Raw genomic sequence first — 16,915 nt, forward strand, 5'->3', positions numbered from 1 at the left:
GGTACTCCGTTTTCCTCCCACATCCCAAAAGCATGTGTGCTAGGTTGATTGAAGACTCTAAATTGCCCGAAGTTGTGAATGTGAATGCGAATGGTTGTTTGTTTATGTGTGCCCTGCGATTGGCTGGCGACCAATTCAGGGTGTACCCCGGTTCCAGTAGGCGAAGTGCCCCTCCTCCCCTCGTCTTTCACCCACTTTTCTGTATGTGGCCCTCAGTGGAAGAAGTTTGGACATCCCTCGTAAGCACTGTTAATGAACTAGTCTAACCCATCCCACAGAATACAAATTCATGTATGGGCACACCTTTGGTCGTCTGTCCAAGAAAGCTTTGGAGAAGAGTGCCACCAGGAGACCCCACCCCCAAAAAAACTAAAAGCAGATTTGAGTGACAAGAAGATAAATCTGTCTATACATATGCAATTATTTTATTGAAATGATTGTCTTTGGACATTAAAGGATGCATTCCAGCATTAATTTTTCACGTCACACCATTGATTATTGCGGGTTATTGTGCAAGTCTCCATTTGTATATGTACATCAGTCTTCTTTTACTAGCAGTCTATCAAAACAACACAATTTACAATATGGCTTATTACTGTTTATACCAGATGATTTCACACATATCAATCTCCATGAGACCCTTTCCAAACCTTAACCTCCCTTTAGAATTCATCTCCAAAAACATAAATACAGTACCAGATGAGGTGATCTAGTTTTACTCTAATACCAACTGTACAGTATGTATGCAATATCATGCAAATATGGAAGAAAAACATGCAAGGAATTAGCTTCAAACAGTAATAAACACATATGACTTGAACCTGGATCACTGTGAGTTACTTGAATATTACCGCTGTCAGGCAGAAATCTCATATGTCCAAATTTGGTAAATTTTATATTTTTTCACAAATCGACCCTTGTGAGGATAAGCGGCTCAGAAAATGTAATGGATGGATGGATGGATATTATTTGTCTGTCCCAACTTTGTCTCTTATTTTTACACAATATTAACCATTAAAGTGGTGGAAATAGCCTGAGAACTAATCTATTGATGCTCTTGAACGCTCAAAATGTCTGAGAAGTGTTGTGAAATTCTGCCTATTTCCTCATTCTTCAGAAACCATGCGGTGATTGTTTTTAGACAATAACGAGTGAAAGTAGTGATGTTCGATAGAATTGAGTAGGCTTTAGTTAAAATAAAATGCTGTAATGCTTCGTCGCAGAAGGATGCTCGTCAGCCTCTGAGGTAAGTTTAAACATTAATATCCGCCTTAATGTTAAATCGCATCGCTCATGGCTCTGCATCATTGAAAAAGAGTTTGGGATGATGACGTTACACAGGCGTTTGCTTTTGTGACATATTAAATAGGCTTTTTTGTCTGGTCAGGGGCTCGTATTGACTGCGGACTTTGATGTGCAGGCTGGCACCCGGTGCCATGTTCGTACCATTTTGATCAATGCCCACGTAATAAATTAATGACTGGACATTATTTTGGGCTGATGTTGTGTTGGTGTGCGTGTGTAACAGTATATGATACCAATATAAGGTATAATACCAACTTGAACAAAGTAGTGTTTGGGAACTCAAGCAAGATGGCATTTTTTGTTTCTTTTTTATAATTAGTATTTCCTTAAAAGCAGAAGTATTGCTACCCTGATTCCACCTGACAGCAACAATGTTTTATATTGTGAAGGAAAAAATTAAATCAAGCTACAGTATACTATGCTACTTCTGAAATCTTTCTACTAAACAAATAGGTGGGATATGTTTAATATTGGGACAACGCAGCAGTGGTTACAGTTAAATAAATAAGTTAATAAATTACAAAGTAAGATTTACACAGTATCTGAAAAATTATGTGGTGTTATGTCTATCTGTCTATCTATTTAAAATGACAAAATAAATGGTTAGCTCCTTGTTGTTAACCGACATAACTAGCTTCACTGGAACCGACATAACTAGCTTCACTGGAAGAAAAATAAATGAAAAAATTAAATACGATTATTGATGTGCAGCCACAAATTGCAAAACTTATAGGATTTGACACAAATAAGAATAACAAAATTCACAGTGAAAAGTTGCTTAAGCGCTTTGGTGAGCAGTAGCTCAATATTTGAACTAAGTCGACATTGGTAAGGTGTGCTAATGCTAACTTATAATTTGTAGTTTAGTTAAAATTCAAAACCAAAACTATTGGGTGCAACTGGATGAAAATGACAGAATAAATAGTTAGCTCGCTTATATTGTTAGCCAACATCGCGAGCGTGACATAAAGAACATTCAATAAAATGAAATATGATTGTTGACCAGCAATCATAACTCAAAATTGCGAACAATAACAAAAAAGCTACACAGAAAATAATTCAAAGCGCTTTGGTTAGCATCACCATTTTCTTTACCATAGATCTACATTGATTATGGCTCACACTCATATTTAAAAGGTGTTGTTAGCACAGTAGTATGATTCAGACCAATAAATATTAAATATTCAAACTGGTGTAGCTTGACGATAAGTAGAAATGCGAAACTGAACATTTGTGTTTCAGCGCATCCTTTTCATTGGGTGTACACATTGATTATGACTGATAATTGTAACAAAAAATAAAATCATGATTAGTCATCAAATTAAAGCAGCAAATTAATAATATCAAATTAAAGATGTTTATTGATGTGTCACGAGGAACTTTTTTTGATACCAATAACTGAGACGCGTCAACAAAGAGTAGCGAGAGCACTCCAGCTAGCATTAGAATGCTTTTTTTTTTTTTTTTTTTTTCCCCCCCCCCCAACGGGTCTACTTTGATTTTGGATTATTTGGGAAATATCTGAATAATAACAAATATAAATAGTAGATTAGACTACTGCCATGTTATGACAAGGAATCAAACTGTTGGCAGAAATGTTCCACGGAAATGTAGCTATAACGCATTGGTTAGCATTAGCGTCATCAATGCCATTGATTATGCATGATTCTGGCTAACTAACTGACTCTTATGATTAGTAGTTTGTTTTATAGCCACATCATTGGATATTTTTCAAAGAAGAAAACGACAGTTTTTTAATTGCTCACCCGAGGGCTTTTTTTTTTTCCTGCTAGCTTGACAGAGGCTGATGAGTTATGAGTCAGTTTATCAGTGCAGTTTCAACCTTTCAAAAGACATAGCACATAAATTTAATGATGAACTTTTTGATAGCTGGCTAAGCTTAGAATTAGTAAATACAGCCACTTCTTGATGAGAGAGGCTGCCAAAGCTGTTAATCTTGTTATTCGTGTTCTCTGTGATTAGTGCAGCAGAACGACTGAGTTCTGTGTTCTTAGCTGTGGCATCCTCTGGAAGACTTTCTGTGAAAAATTCTCTCAGCAGTCTTTGTTAGACTGACTGCATCAAGGCTTCAATGACCTGATGGACTGAGTCAAGAGTCCAAGGTGTGATCTGTCCAGATGAAGCCACTGTGACGGACGATGGCACCTGGAAAACCAACAATTGGGAGAAACCTAAATCAAGAAGGTACAAAGACTGAATAAATCAATCATAAATCATTTGAAAAAGGAACGTCAATTGAATGACCCAAATGCCACTAGGTGACAGTATTGCTCTGCAACCACCTTTGTGTTTCTACTTCATTATGTGTGTGTCAGGCGTCGAGGGTGAGTAGTTTTACTTTATTTCAGGTTTCTTTTACATTGGCTACTTTAATCTATACTTGTGCAGCAGGGATATATAATGTTACATTAATCATCACCTGCACAGTTAATACAGGCTTTTATGATTGTTTGGAATCTACAACAAGTGAATCCAAACAATTCACTTTGATGGAAAACCGTTTTGAAATTGAAGATGACATGGCACATCGTAGAGCCACTGTACTGTGCAGTACATCCATACAAGGTCTTACCCTTTGACTTGACTCTGAGAAGTCGTCCGCAGCCTGGTGGAAGTGTTTGCAGCTCCAAAAAGTTTGGCCCAGCGCAGTCCACCTTGGTAAGGTCTCTCAACCTGAGTACTAGCTGTGGTTCCATTGTCTTTCTCCATTTCCCTGCAGTCCATACTTACTGGAGGTGTCGCATCTAGACAGTTCTGGCTGCAGCCACTCCCTTCAACCACGCATTCCCCCAGATTCCTCCACTCTGGAGAAGTAAACACTACCTGGCTCCTGTTGACCTGCATCACTTCACATTTCTTCTCACTGAAAGCTGTATTCTGAAAACTATCTTGTAGATGCCCATTGGTCTGGTGGCCTGAGATTCCTGCGAAGGGCGGAATAGGGGAAACACAGTCCCCCAGTGGGCATGCTTGTCCGTTACGTAACAACCTGGGCTCCAGCAGCAAATCGAGCTCAAAGGGCAAGACGGAGAGAGGCTGCAGGAGAAGCAGAAGCTCATGAAACAAAGGCTGACATCGACCCAGCGACATGGACAGGAAGCCCCAACCGTGGTAGTGTGAAGTCACCACATCTGTGCAGACAGGGAGACACGCTTGAGCAAAAACTGTATGTTTGAATTTTTGACACCCAAGTACAGTGGAAAGATGAGAAAACACACACAGGTTCAAGAGTACAAAAATAAAATTGTGGTAGATGACAATAGCGGGTAGCCTCTCTAGTTTCGGCTATTCCAATCGCTCCTGGTCTTAAAAAATTCATACCAGCAGTACCTTGGGACTGATAGTGAGGACCGAGGGCAGCGATGAAACGCCATCTTTGTTGCCAAAATCCTATGTCTAATAATGCGCTGAGTGTAATTACTGTGCGTATCCGCGTTAAATGTGTGATTTTAAGGGGCTTCCCCTAGTGAGTACATCAGGAGCTGAAGTCGGGCTGCCCGGTTAATTTACTTTGAGCGTTTAGGCGAGAGCTGTGGGCAACAGCAGCTCCTTGGCAGTGCTTTCATTTGTTACTGGCTGTTTGTCATGTTCAATAAACAGCTGCAAATGCATCGGTGACTGTAGCTCTCCTTGCCCATGTTTAAAAGCATTCCACTGCCTTAATTGCTCAATTTTTTTTTCATTTCATTTGAGTGGTGGCATATGTGAAGCAGCCTTGTACCTCAAATCTTGACTACCAACACAAAGGGAATTTAAAAAAAGAACAAAAACAAAAACAAAACAAACAAACAAACAAACAAAAATCAAACCAAATGATGCTTCATAACTCGAAAAGGCCGTAAATTTGGACACTTGGATGTCAAGGTACAAGTATGCAATACATAACAGTGAACGTGCGCTCACCTTTTTGACTGTGGAGGTGAATGAGCCAGAATTCCAAAGCTCTCAAACTGAAAAAAGTCGAGGAGCCTTTGTAAGCGGCATCTCTGGCATTAGAATGACTAAAAACAAGATACAAACTCACTTAAGCAAGCCCATGATGTAGGCCTTCAGTCTCATGCTGTGGCTGCTGAGTTGTGGACAGTTAAGGATTTTACAAACCAGGCTGGAGAGAACCTTGGTGCGTGAACCTGTTGCACCAAGGTAAAGGGAGGTTAGTTTGAATGCGCTTCTTTTTAATTTTACGAAACCATACTTTTAAATTACCAGGCTTGGTAGAGACTTCCACTACGGTCCAGGAGGAGTTACGACGTTGACCGATGACCACGTCTAATTTGTGATCTCTGAGGCCATCTTCGAGAATATTCTGGATGGCTGGACACAAGTGATCCAGGACAAGACTAGCCATCATGGCACTCAGATAGCTGTTGCCTAGACGCATCTGTGGTGCAAACAGTAGAACAAAAATCTGGTTATGTTTGACTATGGGGAAACGTTATGGAGCTCAACTTTCCATAGCGGGCATCATGATTGTCTTTAGACAGCAAACTATTTGAGCGCGAATATGCTAGTTACAGCTAACTAGTGCACTCTATTTTGCGTCAGTTGCTTCAACACATGATTAATCAATAATCAAGTCCACACAATTACCCGAATTACAATTAATTGATTACAATCAATTAATCTTATATCTTATATACCCAAGTGAGAACCAAATGGAGCACATGTTAGAATTTAGTATGATGATTATTATTTTTTTAAATCGATAACAGATTATTATTATTTTTAATTCTGGTAAAATTTGAACAAAATATAGCATTACCATGGCAAAATATGACATAACAATACATGGTATTTACACCATGTCAATGGTATTATGACAGGATTTGCCATTTTTGAAGAATGTCACTTAAGGGAGCTCCAAAAAGCTTAAAGACCTGCTGCCCTGGACGGTAATAGACATTTTGTACAATTTCCTATTCAATTCCCCTAAAAATGCTCCTTGTATTCGTGAAATAAAATGTAAACATATGTACCTTTTCTTTTGGGTCTCTGCTGTTGCCAAAATGAGCTATGATTAAGTCCACTGCCCTGCTCACAGACCTCAGCAAACCTGCACACAAAGATGAATAAGCTGTAAACACCATTATAATCACAATAATGCATTTTGAATACCTGTATTGTGATAATGTTAGATTTTTTTTGACTTTGTTAGTGTCTAATGTTGTGGCCGGTAACCATCGGTGGCAAATACAAACTGTACGCAAGTTGATGTTATTCAGGAGGTACTTGGTAAAAAGAAAAGAAAAAAAAGTTGCAGTGCTGCTTCAACTTCTTTACATAAGTAAAAGTGATACCTGTATTAATGATTTTGCATAATGGAAAAAAAATAAAATAAAATTGTTTTCCCCCCTTTACTAACTTGTATTGTCCTCATACTAAGAAAGAATAAATCACATAGAGAAGCTCAATCCTGACAGGACGTGACTAGCAACCGGTCCTGCATGAATACACAGCTACTTTACATTTTAATATCTATGTATCTGGTAAATGACTTAATGATAACATCTGAAAAAATACACCTTACCTTTCTGTATGTGTTTTTTGTTTTGTTTTACATTAGACAGATGCATTTTTAACACCAGAAGCTCAGTTTTAAATATTGTTTTTTATGTCATGTTATCATCCACTGAGGTTGAAAAAAAAACATCAGCCTATTTTGACAAAGTAAGGAGTAGAAAGTACAAAGATCTGTTTTAAAATGGAGTAAAAAAAAGTAAAAAGTCATCAGAAATATCAATACTTGAGTAAAGCACAGATACCTGAAAAGTCTACTTAAGTAGTATTGTAACTACATATTTCTCTTTTGTTTCTTCCAACCACTGCCAGTAACCATGTACATTGTTGTTGTTAGTGCATATGGTTGATTTGTGACAGTTTTATTGAAGCAAAGTAGTATTTGAGTGACAGTAATACTGTTTGTAGTGTTGTACTGCATTGGCAGTATTTTAAAGAAACACATTTCTAAGGTACAGTGACAAGTTAACGGTTAGGTTTTTCTCCTCACTAACTGGGTTATCCCTTAGAAGTGAGAATGATTTTTCTCCCTCCATGTCATGCTGGTTTGTCTCCGCAAATGTCACGGTGAATTCTTTATGCATGCTGACACCGCCCCTAGGGTCGCATCACACCGACAGAATATTACCGACCATGATTTGTCGCCTTAACATTTCGATCATTAAGGATTTGCAACTGACTTTAAAAGAAAAACAGTGATGCAGATCATAAATCATTAGTGCTATTTGTACTGCATCATTCCTGTGCTCTCACATAGGCCGGCGAACAGACGACTCAGCCAATCCTGTGCAGGAAGAGTTAAAAATAGGTCATGTTTGAGAGGAAGCCCCTTGAGGGCATTGAAGGCGCTGCTGAAGCAAAGTGCTTTTTCCCTGCTCCTCTTTATAAGAGCTCCTCATCCAACAGATAATTTACCCCCAAAAGTCAAATCATTCATGCTGATTTTGAAGTCCATTCAGCTCCATGTTACCCGCTCTGATGTAGTGTCACTCTCACCTCTCCTCTGGAGATGACTGATGGACAGAGACTCATATGGGGTGTCAGGTGAGAGATCTGTTGGAGGTCTGTCACCCAGCAGTAGCTGTTCGTCATGTTGACCCTCAGTGATTCCTTTGAGGCTTTGCTGATGTTGTAGACCAGAAGCAGCAAATGAGAGCAGAGAACCCAAAGAGGAAAGCGGTGCCACCGAAGCAAGTGCACTTGTTAAACTAAAGCTTTGAGGTTCAGGGGTCTGTGGGAGAGGGTTTGCGTGATCTGGTTTATTGGTTTGGGCTATTGAATCAGAGAGTATGGACTCAAAGAAGCTCTGGTTCTGGGACTGACCAAGACTTTGACGGGTCTCCTTGGGGGTTGTTAGGCTAATAAGATCCTGGTAGGTAGGAATTCGAACAAACTTGGGCTGGCATAGGCCTGACAACAATTCTGTACCAGTTTGTAGGCAAGTTCTGTCTTGATTGAGCTTTGAGCTGGTATGAGTTCTATCTGGACTTGTTTCGGATGTCCTTGGACTATGGTGGGCCTGAAACCACGTGTTTCGGTGGTTGAGGACATCTGGGCTCGGCGTACAAGTGGAGCAGGTGTCAGAGCTGGAGCAAGCGTCCATGAAGATAGAGCAATGGTTACTTAATGATGACGGCTTTAGTTTAGGCTTTAAGTCTGGTTGGGAGCTACCAGACCTCTTGCTATTCTTTTGTTTCATGTAATGCTCCACAAGACAGCCTAACTGCTGATCCTTGGTGTGACTTTTGTCACTGGGACCAAGAACAATGGGCTGGATTGGTAGCGATGTTGGCCTCTGTGGTTTATTAGAGCAAAAACTTGTCCCTGTATGAAAGAAACAAAAATGTATCACATTACTACAACCATTTTTCTTGTACCCAAAACTCAAGCACTACACTTACCCTTCTCAAAGTTACATTGTTCCTGGTTCAATGTCAAAGGTTCTTGGGCAGTTGTATAGTTTGTACTCTGGCATGTACAGCTATGGTTGAAGCAAAGAAAACAGGGAATGTGACATCGGTTACGGATGTGATCTTTCATTCTGGAGGGGGATTTCTCTTTGGAAGTGCTGGCAAGTTGAAAGTCATCGGTCAGCAGATCTTCCCTCTGTTGATCCTGAGAAGGAAGCGATAAAACAGCTTTGGCTCTGATGTCATGGTCATTCAATGTTCTGATGCATTTTTGCATTATATGCATCACATCACGTTGTAATTCGTTGTGCCTGGGTAAAATCATTTTGTTCCCCTGGATCTGGAAGATATTGTGGATCTGGAAGAAAACCTACTTCTGTTTCGGTATTACAATTTTTAATCATTTTTTATTTTGCAGTCAGCACGGTGGGCGACTGGTTAGAGCGTCTGCCTCGCAGTTCTGAGGTCTGGGGTTCAATCCCCGGCCCAGCCTGTGTGGAGTTTGCATGTTCTCCCCGTGCCTGCGTAGGTTTTCTCCGGGCACTCCGGTTTCCTCCCACATCCCAAAAACATGCATGGTAGGTTAATTGAAGTCTCTAAATTGCCCGTAGGTGTGAATATGAGTGCGGATGGTTGTTTGTTTGTATGTGACCTGCGATTGGCTGGCAACCAGTTCAGGGTGTACCCCGCTTCCTGCCGGATGATAGCTGGCATAGGCTCCAGCACTCCCGCGACCCTTGTGAGGATAAGCGGCTCAGAAAATGGATGGATGGATTTTGCTGTCTTGGCTGACTGATAACTGCTGAACTAGTGAATACTTGTTACCTCCAATAATAGGTAGAGATAGTCAGTTGTTTCAACCTTACCTCCATCTCTATATGGTCTTGTCTTCTTGTCTTAGGACTGACAAAGTCGGTCTGATCCTCAAAGCAGTCAGTGACATTGGACCAGTTTGCACCGGGCGACTGGGATGAAAGATCACAGGTCACCAGCTTGTAGTATGTCTGATTAGTCCCAGTGACCAGGGCGGCTTGGCTTTGGAGACAGGCAGCCAGGTCGGGCACCTCAAGAGAAGACAAACCTGGAGGAGGTCGATGTTCGATGGGGTAAAGAGTGCAGTTTGAGTTGAGCTCCTGAGGTTTCAGAGGACTGTGCACGCTTTGGTCATCGCACTCACTGGGAAGGGGTTGGAGGTTGAGGAATACGGATCCCTCGGATGACGGAGAGGGGTGAGCCGCCGGGCTGCTGATGTCATGAGGTAGGGCGGGGTTGTTGCTCCGGTTGTACATGGTGCAGAAGTTCACCAAGATCCCATCAGAGCTGCCGCAGGAGGAGTCACTGGCATAGTCGGCTTGACTATTGGGCAACATTTCTGAAGAAGACTCGTGTTGGTTGTGGATGCAGCAGGGGACGTGATTGGGTATTCTGTTCAGTGCCATGACACTAGATCTGATGATATGGAGGGGTTGAGCCTGCAGTAAGTCCTCATGGCCCCAGTCCATGTTCCCGTCAGTGCTTTTGTGCCAGGTGGAAGTCCCGTGCAATACAAAAGATGAATCCTCGTGATATTTGTGAAGGTTGTCCCCATCGCTATCCTCATCGTCCTCATCAAAGTCTGGATTAGGAAGAAATGAGTTGTGCGAGCGCTGACTTCCTCTTACTCGAACCTCTTCCTTTCCAGTTTCTTCTGGTGATGAGGTGGAGATGCAGTCACTAGCATCCGCTTCCTCCTCCTCCACTCGGTCCTCATTGAGGCTACCAAAACTGTTGGAAAAATGCTTATGACTGATAGCGATGGTATGCTCCTGGCTTATCCTGTCTTGCTCTGGGAGGGACGCCGCCCGGGGCAAACCCGAAGAGCCAGGCCTCCTGGCTGAGCCGCACAGGGCCTGGACGGGAAGTTGCCAGGCGGGAAGTGGAAGCAGCGGGAAGTGGCATGCAATCAGGGTGTCCCCCGAGACACTGGACGCGGCAATCATACTGGTACACTGAGATGAATGATATCCACTGTCATGTTGTGGAAGTTAAAGCCTGAAAATATAAAAACACAGCATGTAGTTTGCTAAGAGGAAGATATATGCTTGATGTACAGTTTTACATAGTGTAAAGGTGAAAATGCTAAAAAAAAAAAGCATTTTCACCTAAACGAGGATCCACATACACGGATCCTCGTTTAGGACAGTACAGACATGATGTTTCGAGGTTACGAACAGCACGCAATTAACTGGCCTAATCAAACAGAAATGTATAAGAATCAGAAGAATCAGAATCGGATGCATGTATGTACAGTATTTTTTGGCTTGGCGGTGGTCTGCCCTCTACCAAGGGATATTTTACAATAGTTTTGAAAGTTTTGGTATTGAGTTAAGACAGCTCGTTGATGGTTTCAGCTGCTGAACCATTTTCAAAACAGTTTTTTTGGTCACCTATATCAAATTCTGGCATGGTAATAGAGTTTTTCCTGGGTGGCTTCCGATGTAGCATCATTTGATCATTTTGCTGCTTTCTGCTGACAGTTAACCTGATGGGTTGTATATTTTTCACGAAAAAAAGAAAATTCCTAGCATTTATATGCTGTGAGTAGTTCTGGAGCTATCTGATTAGGGGGATTTGTGAGCTTGTCAAACACAACAAACAGAGTGCGAGTATTGTTGAGGTTCTGAAGAAGTGTGAATGTTGCTTGTGTCTATGTTGGAATATTTCCTTCGGCCTTTTGCTGGTTTACATTTGATTTACAGTAATATGATTCAGACAAACAATTTGAGATGCACTTAGCCGCTAAATGTTTTGAATGTGCAACATGAGAAGCGGTCCAGGGACTTTCCGCTCTGGAGAAACAAATGCCTCTTCAATCCTAAACACACACAGCATCAAAACATTAGGGTTAGACACTAGAAATCAGTCAAATCCTAGGCTGTAGTGTGCCTGCTCCAGCAATGAATAAACTCGCTCTCAGTCTTAATCTGATCCTACCGCAGCATTTCTGTCTTCTACTTCCTCAGCCTGTGTAAGTAGGTCAGCTGCACTGCAGACAATCACTGCCAGCACTGCTATGAGGAAACACGTGTTCACTGCAAACTCACGCAAATTCATTCAAAAACCCATTTTACACGCTAAAACAACCGTCACATTGTGGATTTAAACCTGGCTGCGACTAATTTTTTCCACAGAAGCAGATTTGTTCTACCTGAAAAAGATACTAAACGACTTCCATTAAATGTTATATATTAATTCCATCCATCCATCCATTTTCTGAGCCGCTTCTCCTCACTAGGGTCGCGGGCGTGCTGGAGCCTATCCCAGCTGTCATCGGGCAGGAGGCGGGGTACACCCTGAGCTGGTTGCCAGCCAATTGCAGGGCACATACAAACAAACAACCATTCGCACTCACAGTCATGCCTATGGGCAATTTAGAGTCTCCAATTAATGCATGTTTGTGGGATGTGGGAGAAAACCGGAGTGCCCGGAGAAAACCCACGCAGGCACGGGGAGCACATGCAAACTCCACACAGGCGGGGCCGGGGATTGAACCCTGGTCCTCAGAATTGTGAGGCTGACGCTCTAACCAGTCATCCACCGTGCCGCCCTGTCTTCCTCCCACATTTCAAAAATATCCTTGTTAGGTTCATTGAAGATTCTGAATTGTCCAATAGGTGTAAATGGGTTTGTTTGTTTTGTTTCTTTGTCTATTTGTGCCCTGCGATTGGCAGGTGACCAGTCCAGGGTGTATCCTGCCTCTCATCTAAAGTTAGCTCCCCCGCAACCTTAATGAGGACAAGCACTGTATAAAATTTAATGGATGGGAGGATGGCAATATTAATTAATATTAATTATGAAATAAGGAAAAATTACATTTTTATAACTTATTTAATTCAAGCTTTGTAACACTTTGGAACTGAAATAAAATCGTCAAGCAAATGCCGCAGTGTAGATGAACAGAGTAAATAGGGTAAACAACTTTTGCCAGGTCACGTTATGGATGCGTACATGTCACTTGTTGCTAGATAGAATTCTCAGATGAAATCCTAACTTCCCCATAGGTCAGTGAAACAAATCTTTCTAATCACAGGTGTTTATTCTACACCTACTAAAAAACTACTTAAATACGATTAAATATTCGAAAAATATTGACCCATGAGGAAACATTTTATTTTTTACACTTTTATCATCCATCTATTTTCTATAGTGCTTAATTATCCTCATTTGGGTCACCAGCCATTCATTATTTCATTAGAGACTTCAGTGAACTAACATGCATCTTTTTGGAATGCGGGAGGAAGGGGGTGTATTTGATTTTATTATTCTCTTAGATTTAAAACAATACTTCACAACTGAAACAAAACTATAAACTATCAAACAGACAGAGTAATGTAATCAGTACAATATATGTCACCTCACGTGTTTGCATAGCCAGTTGTTGCTAAGCAGAATTAATGGGTTAATGAGGCAATTAGCATATTTCAGCCTCACCCATTGGCTTTTTAATTGACAAATTAGGCATTGACACACACACACTAAGAAAACATAAACTCAAAACAACACTCTCAGGATTATGAGAGTGATTTACATACAGTAAATGCATTCATTTTGCAATTGAACCACCACACTATCAAATATAAATAAATATTAGGGGAAAGAAAGCGCTCATAACCATCATGTGTGTGTTGTCTGGGCATCATTCATGTAATTGTGTGGAGATAATCCTCTGTAGCGCAACATAGTTTATATTTGCGGAAGAGAAAAAAAACATCCCTTCCATGGCAACAAAGAGTAAACAATCTAATACCATACTCATAGGGCCCTTTCAAGAATTGTTTCATCATATATTCCAGCCTCAGAAAATGGGTTAATCTGCTGGGTTTGGTGGCGGAATTCACAACAACAAAGATAATCTGTTGACTGTTTTGCGACGTCGAGGAGCAAAAATGACCTTGTTGTTACTACATCAGATCAGAGAAGAAATGAGCCTTCATTTTGGAATTTCAATCAGGGTAGAAATAACAAGGTAGAAATAAACAATACTAACTCTCTGCAAACATAACACGAAACTGCTTCACTTTGAAATGTCTATTAGGTATTTTACAGTGAAATAGTTGGGATCTTCCCCACATGTGGGATAGTGGTCACCATCGAGGGCATGTGGAAAATCTTCAATTTCATCGCTAGGGATCGATGAAGGATTGGCTTATCTTAAAATTGACTTTTGAATGCTTGTATGCAAACATCTGGCTCCCAAAACGTGAATGTGATAATGTGAATTAAAACAAACAAACAAACAACTAAATCCTTTATTTGCCCATTTTGTGAAAATGTCTGTGAGCAAGCCATTCAGAATTTGGCCGGATTGTGATGTAACAGTGCTGCTAATTTACATAATAACCGTCCTTACCTGGAGTTCTCGAGCCACTTTCAAACGACCGCCCGAGTCCAGCCACCCACCGGACCACAGAGAAGCACTATCATGTCAAAGCCAAAATGTAAGCAGAGCTGCATTGGTAGCACTGATTTGCATTAGCATTAGCTTCTGATAACCATGAGATACTCGAATATTTGGCGAAACTGTTGATTAAGGGCACTGTCCAAATACTTTTGTTCAATAGTGCATCTCAAATAACTGCCACACTAAGATACGCACACCTCCGTAAAAACAAGGTACAAGTGACTTGAAGACAAGTATAATGATAATACTTACAAACAGCCGTCAGTCACAAGTCACCTCCATCCTCTTCTATTAGGGTCACTTTCTTCTGTACGCATCTAAAAAACAAAACAAAAAAACAATTGCACGCTTCCGTCCTACATTACGGTACGGTTATTCTGTCGTAAAGTAAGACGTAGATGTAGTAATCGAATGTGAAACGGTACCGAGCCTGGCGGACCCCCCCATGCCGAAGATCCGCAACACCGACAGCCAGCTGGAGGAGATGTAACGTCACGAGCCGGTCAACCAATGAGGGGAGCGGGATATCAGTATCCACCACACGTTTGAAATAAATAAATAAATAAATAAAATAACAACACTATTATTACAACTAAAGACTATAATATGTAATTTTTATAGCCTAATTATGATTGATACTAAAAGTATCATACAACATAATACAATGAAAAAGATATTTAAAATACAATCCAAAAAAATCGAAATACAAATAAATTAAAATACAAAATAAAACAAACCAAAATATATTTGGAGAATACACACTTTAAAAAATAAAAATTCTCAGAATTATTAAACGTATTTTAATATACAGCTTTCACATCGTTATTATGTTCGTAGATGTCCCCTAGTGAGGATAAGCAGTTCAGAGAATGGATGGATTGATGGACAACCAAAATAAAAAGCTGGGCAAGCCTGCAATCTAGTGGCAAGAAAAGATAGGTGTGAGAGTTGCCTTATGGACACACCATTAGGTACACCTGCATAATGTAATATCATGGGATATTGATTCTGATGTTAAAACACAATAATAACCACATTTCAATTAAAACTACTATTAATATTTTGATGACGCTGCCAATCTAAATGGCCAAGCTTGTTCATTATTATTTTACTAACTTGGATTAGATCACAGTACAGCTTGTAGGTGTACCTAATGTTGTGAACAGTGAGTCGTTTTTTTTTTTTTTTTTTTTTTAGATTGACCATAATTGACAATATAAACAACAGTGCATTTAGGATTATTTTTCTGACGTTAAATGGATAAACTTAATCACAAAATTCCAAATCATTGATTTAAGTTAAAAAGTCATTGTTTCCTGTCGAGAAACAAAAATAGGCCTAGTTTGTATACATTTGACTTAAATGTTATGTGAAAATCTTTACAAAACGTGTTAAAATACAACCTAGTGACATTGCTTACAGTAAGTATGTACATATAAATACATAAAAGGACAGCTCTTAAAACATTGCATGGGTGTGTATATTTGACCGATAAACAGATTTATACAGTTTAGGGTCACATTTTTACAGCTTTGTTTTTGTAGCCGTGCAGACTAATCAGATTACTCGGGGTAATCTAATCATAAACAAAGAGCCAGTAGCCAAATCTTTATTTCAAGCAGAACACTACTGTTATACAATTTGTTTGTTCTTTGAGTTTTGAGTTGATTTGATCCATGAAGAAGAAGCTTGTTGTGCCGACACTCGCCCCGATGGATTTTTTTGCATTCTTCAGGGGAATTTCCAGAAAGAACAAATGTTTTCCCTGTTAAGACAAGGGAACCTTTATTTATTACACTGTCATCTTCTCATGACTTTATCCTGAATTAATAGAAGATGTACAGGTTGCGGACACACAGTGCAATGTGAACGCACCCCAGTTAAATGACGAATACCACTCTATAACTTGTTTGAAACAGCCTGAATTATTAATTGTACACTGACATTGAAAAGAAAGCTATTTGTCTGGTGGGGTCAAGAAAAAAGTAAAAATAAAAAATTGCATACAAATAAAAAATACCAAAATGATAACAAATATGTACCAAATATTGCAATTAAGATTGACAAAAAGTACAAAATGAATAATAATGTACACATAATAAAAAGTGCAAAAGGTAGAATAAATATTTAAAGAAAATGTACAAAAGTTTAAAAAATAAAAAAAATACAAAATACAGAAATACAGCTATGACATGACCAAAAGTAACAATTCTGATTACAAAAAAATAAAAGCAAATATTTGCCATGAAATACTGTGCCCTTGGGTCCCTTGAAAGGCATTAAAAAGTGTTATTATTATTATTATTATTATTATTATTATGGTGAAACACTAAAACATGAATAGAAAAATATGATCAAAATATTACAATATACACTGAAAAAAGTAAATGGAAAATGCAATATGTATAAATATATTTTAAAATGTAAAAAAATATATATGCCAAAAATGTAAAAAAAAAAAAAGAAAAAAAGTTATGACAAAAGTAAAAAAAATGTTTGGCAGATATACTGTACCTGCAGTATTTGGTGCCACACTCCATGTGTTCCCTGCAGCTGGCACCCAGTGGCTTCATGCTGTTCCAGCAGCACAGCAAAGACCTCTTGGTCCGCTGGACTAAGCCAGTCCGGTCTTCAGGCACAGGCAATGAATCCACCTGAGAGCATGTTTTAATATTTAAAAAAAAAAAAAAAAAAGATGACGGCAGCACCATGAAGTAATTAC

The 16,915-nt window shown here is 39.7% G+C and overlaps 1 protein-coding gene across 4 annotated transcripts; it reads right to left on the reverse strand.

Moving 5' to 3' along the window:
- Positions 1-184: 184 nt before the first annotated feature.
- LOC133414194 (AP-4 complex accessory subunit RUSC2) lies at positions 185-14,695 on the reverse strand. Of its 4 annotated transcripts, XM_061699391.1 has the most exons (12): positions 14,619-14,695; positions 14,446-14,510; positions 14,143-14,209; positions 9,620-10,784; positions 8,745-8,958; positions 7,840-8,667; positions 6,303-6,379; positions 5,533-5,707; positions 5,351-5,456; positions 5,230-5,276; positions 3,899-4,457; positions 185-3,471 (listed from the first exon to the last, which is right to left on the reverse strand). In XM_061699391.1, the coding sequence occupies exons 4-12, from the start codon at positions 10,730-10,732 to the stop codon at positions 3,387-3,389; spliced, it is 3,204 nt and encodes a 1,067-aa protein (XP_061555375.1). In that variant the 5' UTR covers positions 10,733-10,784; positions 14,143-14,209; positions 14,446-14,510; positions 14,619-14,695; the 3' UTR covers positions 185-3,386. The 4 variants fall into 4 exon arrangements, with proteins under 4 accessions (XP_061555375.1, XP_061555374.1, XP_061555373.1 ...); XM_061699390.1 differs by lacking the exon at positions 14,143-14,209; XM_061699389.1 differs by having other exon boundaries at positions 14,446-14,656.
- Positions 14,696-16,915: the final 2,220 nt, after the last annotated feature.

The sequence above is a fragment of the Phycodurus eques genome, chromosome 15 (assembly GCF_024500275.1).
Source record: "Phycodurus eques isolate BA_2022a chromosome 15, UOR_Pequ_1.1, whole genome shotgun sequence".
NCBI classification, from domain to species: domain Eukaryota; kingdom Metazoa; phylum Chordata; class Actinopteri; order Syngnathiformes; family Syngnathidae; genus Phycodurus; species Phycodurus eques.

Bases quoted from the DNA above. Each gene is read 5' to 3' on its own strand.
- LOC133414194 (XM_061699390.1), bottom strand. From the start codon at position 10,732: ATGATTGCCGCGTCCAGTGTCTCGGGGGACACCCTGATTGCATGCCAC. The intron at 4,458-5,229 runs GTGAGCGCACGT...CTGTCTGCACAG, and splicing joins TCACCTCCACAGTCAAAAAG to ATGTGGTGACTTCACACTAC. The intron at 3,472-3,898 runs GTAAGACCTTGT...TTGGTTTTCCAG, and splicing joins TCTCAGAGTCAAGTCAAAGG to GTGCCATCGTCCGTCACAGT.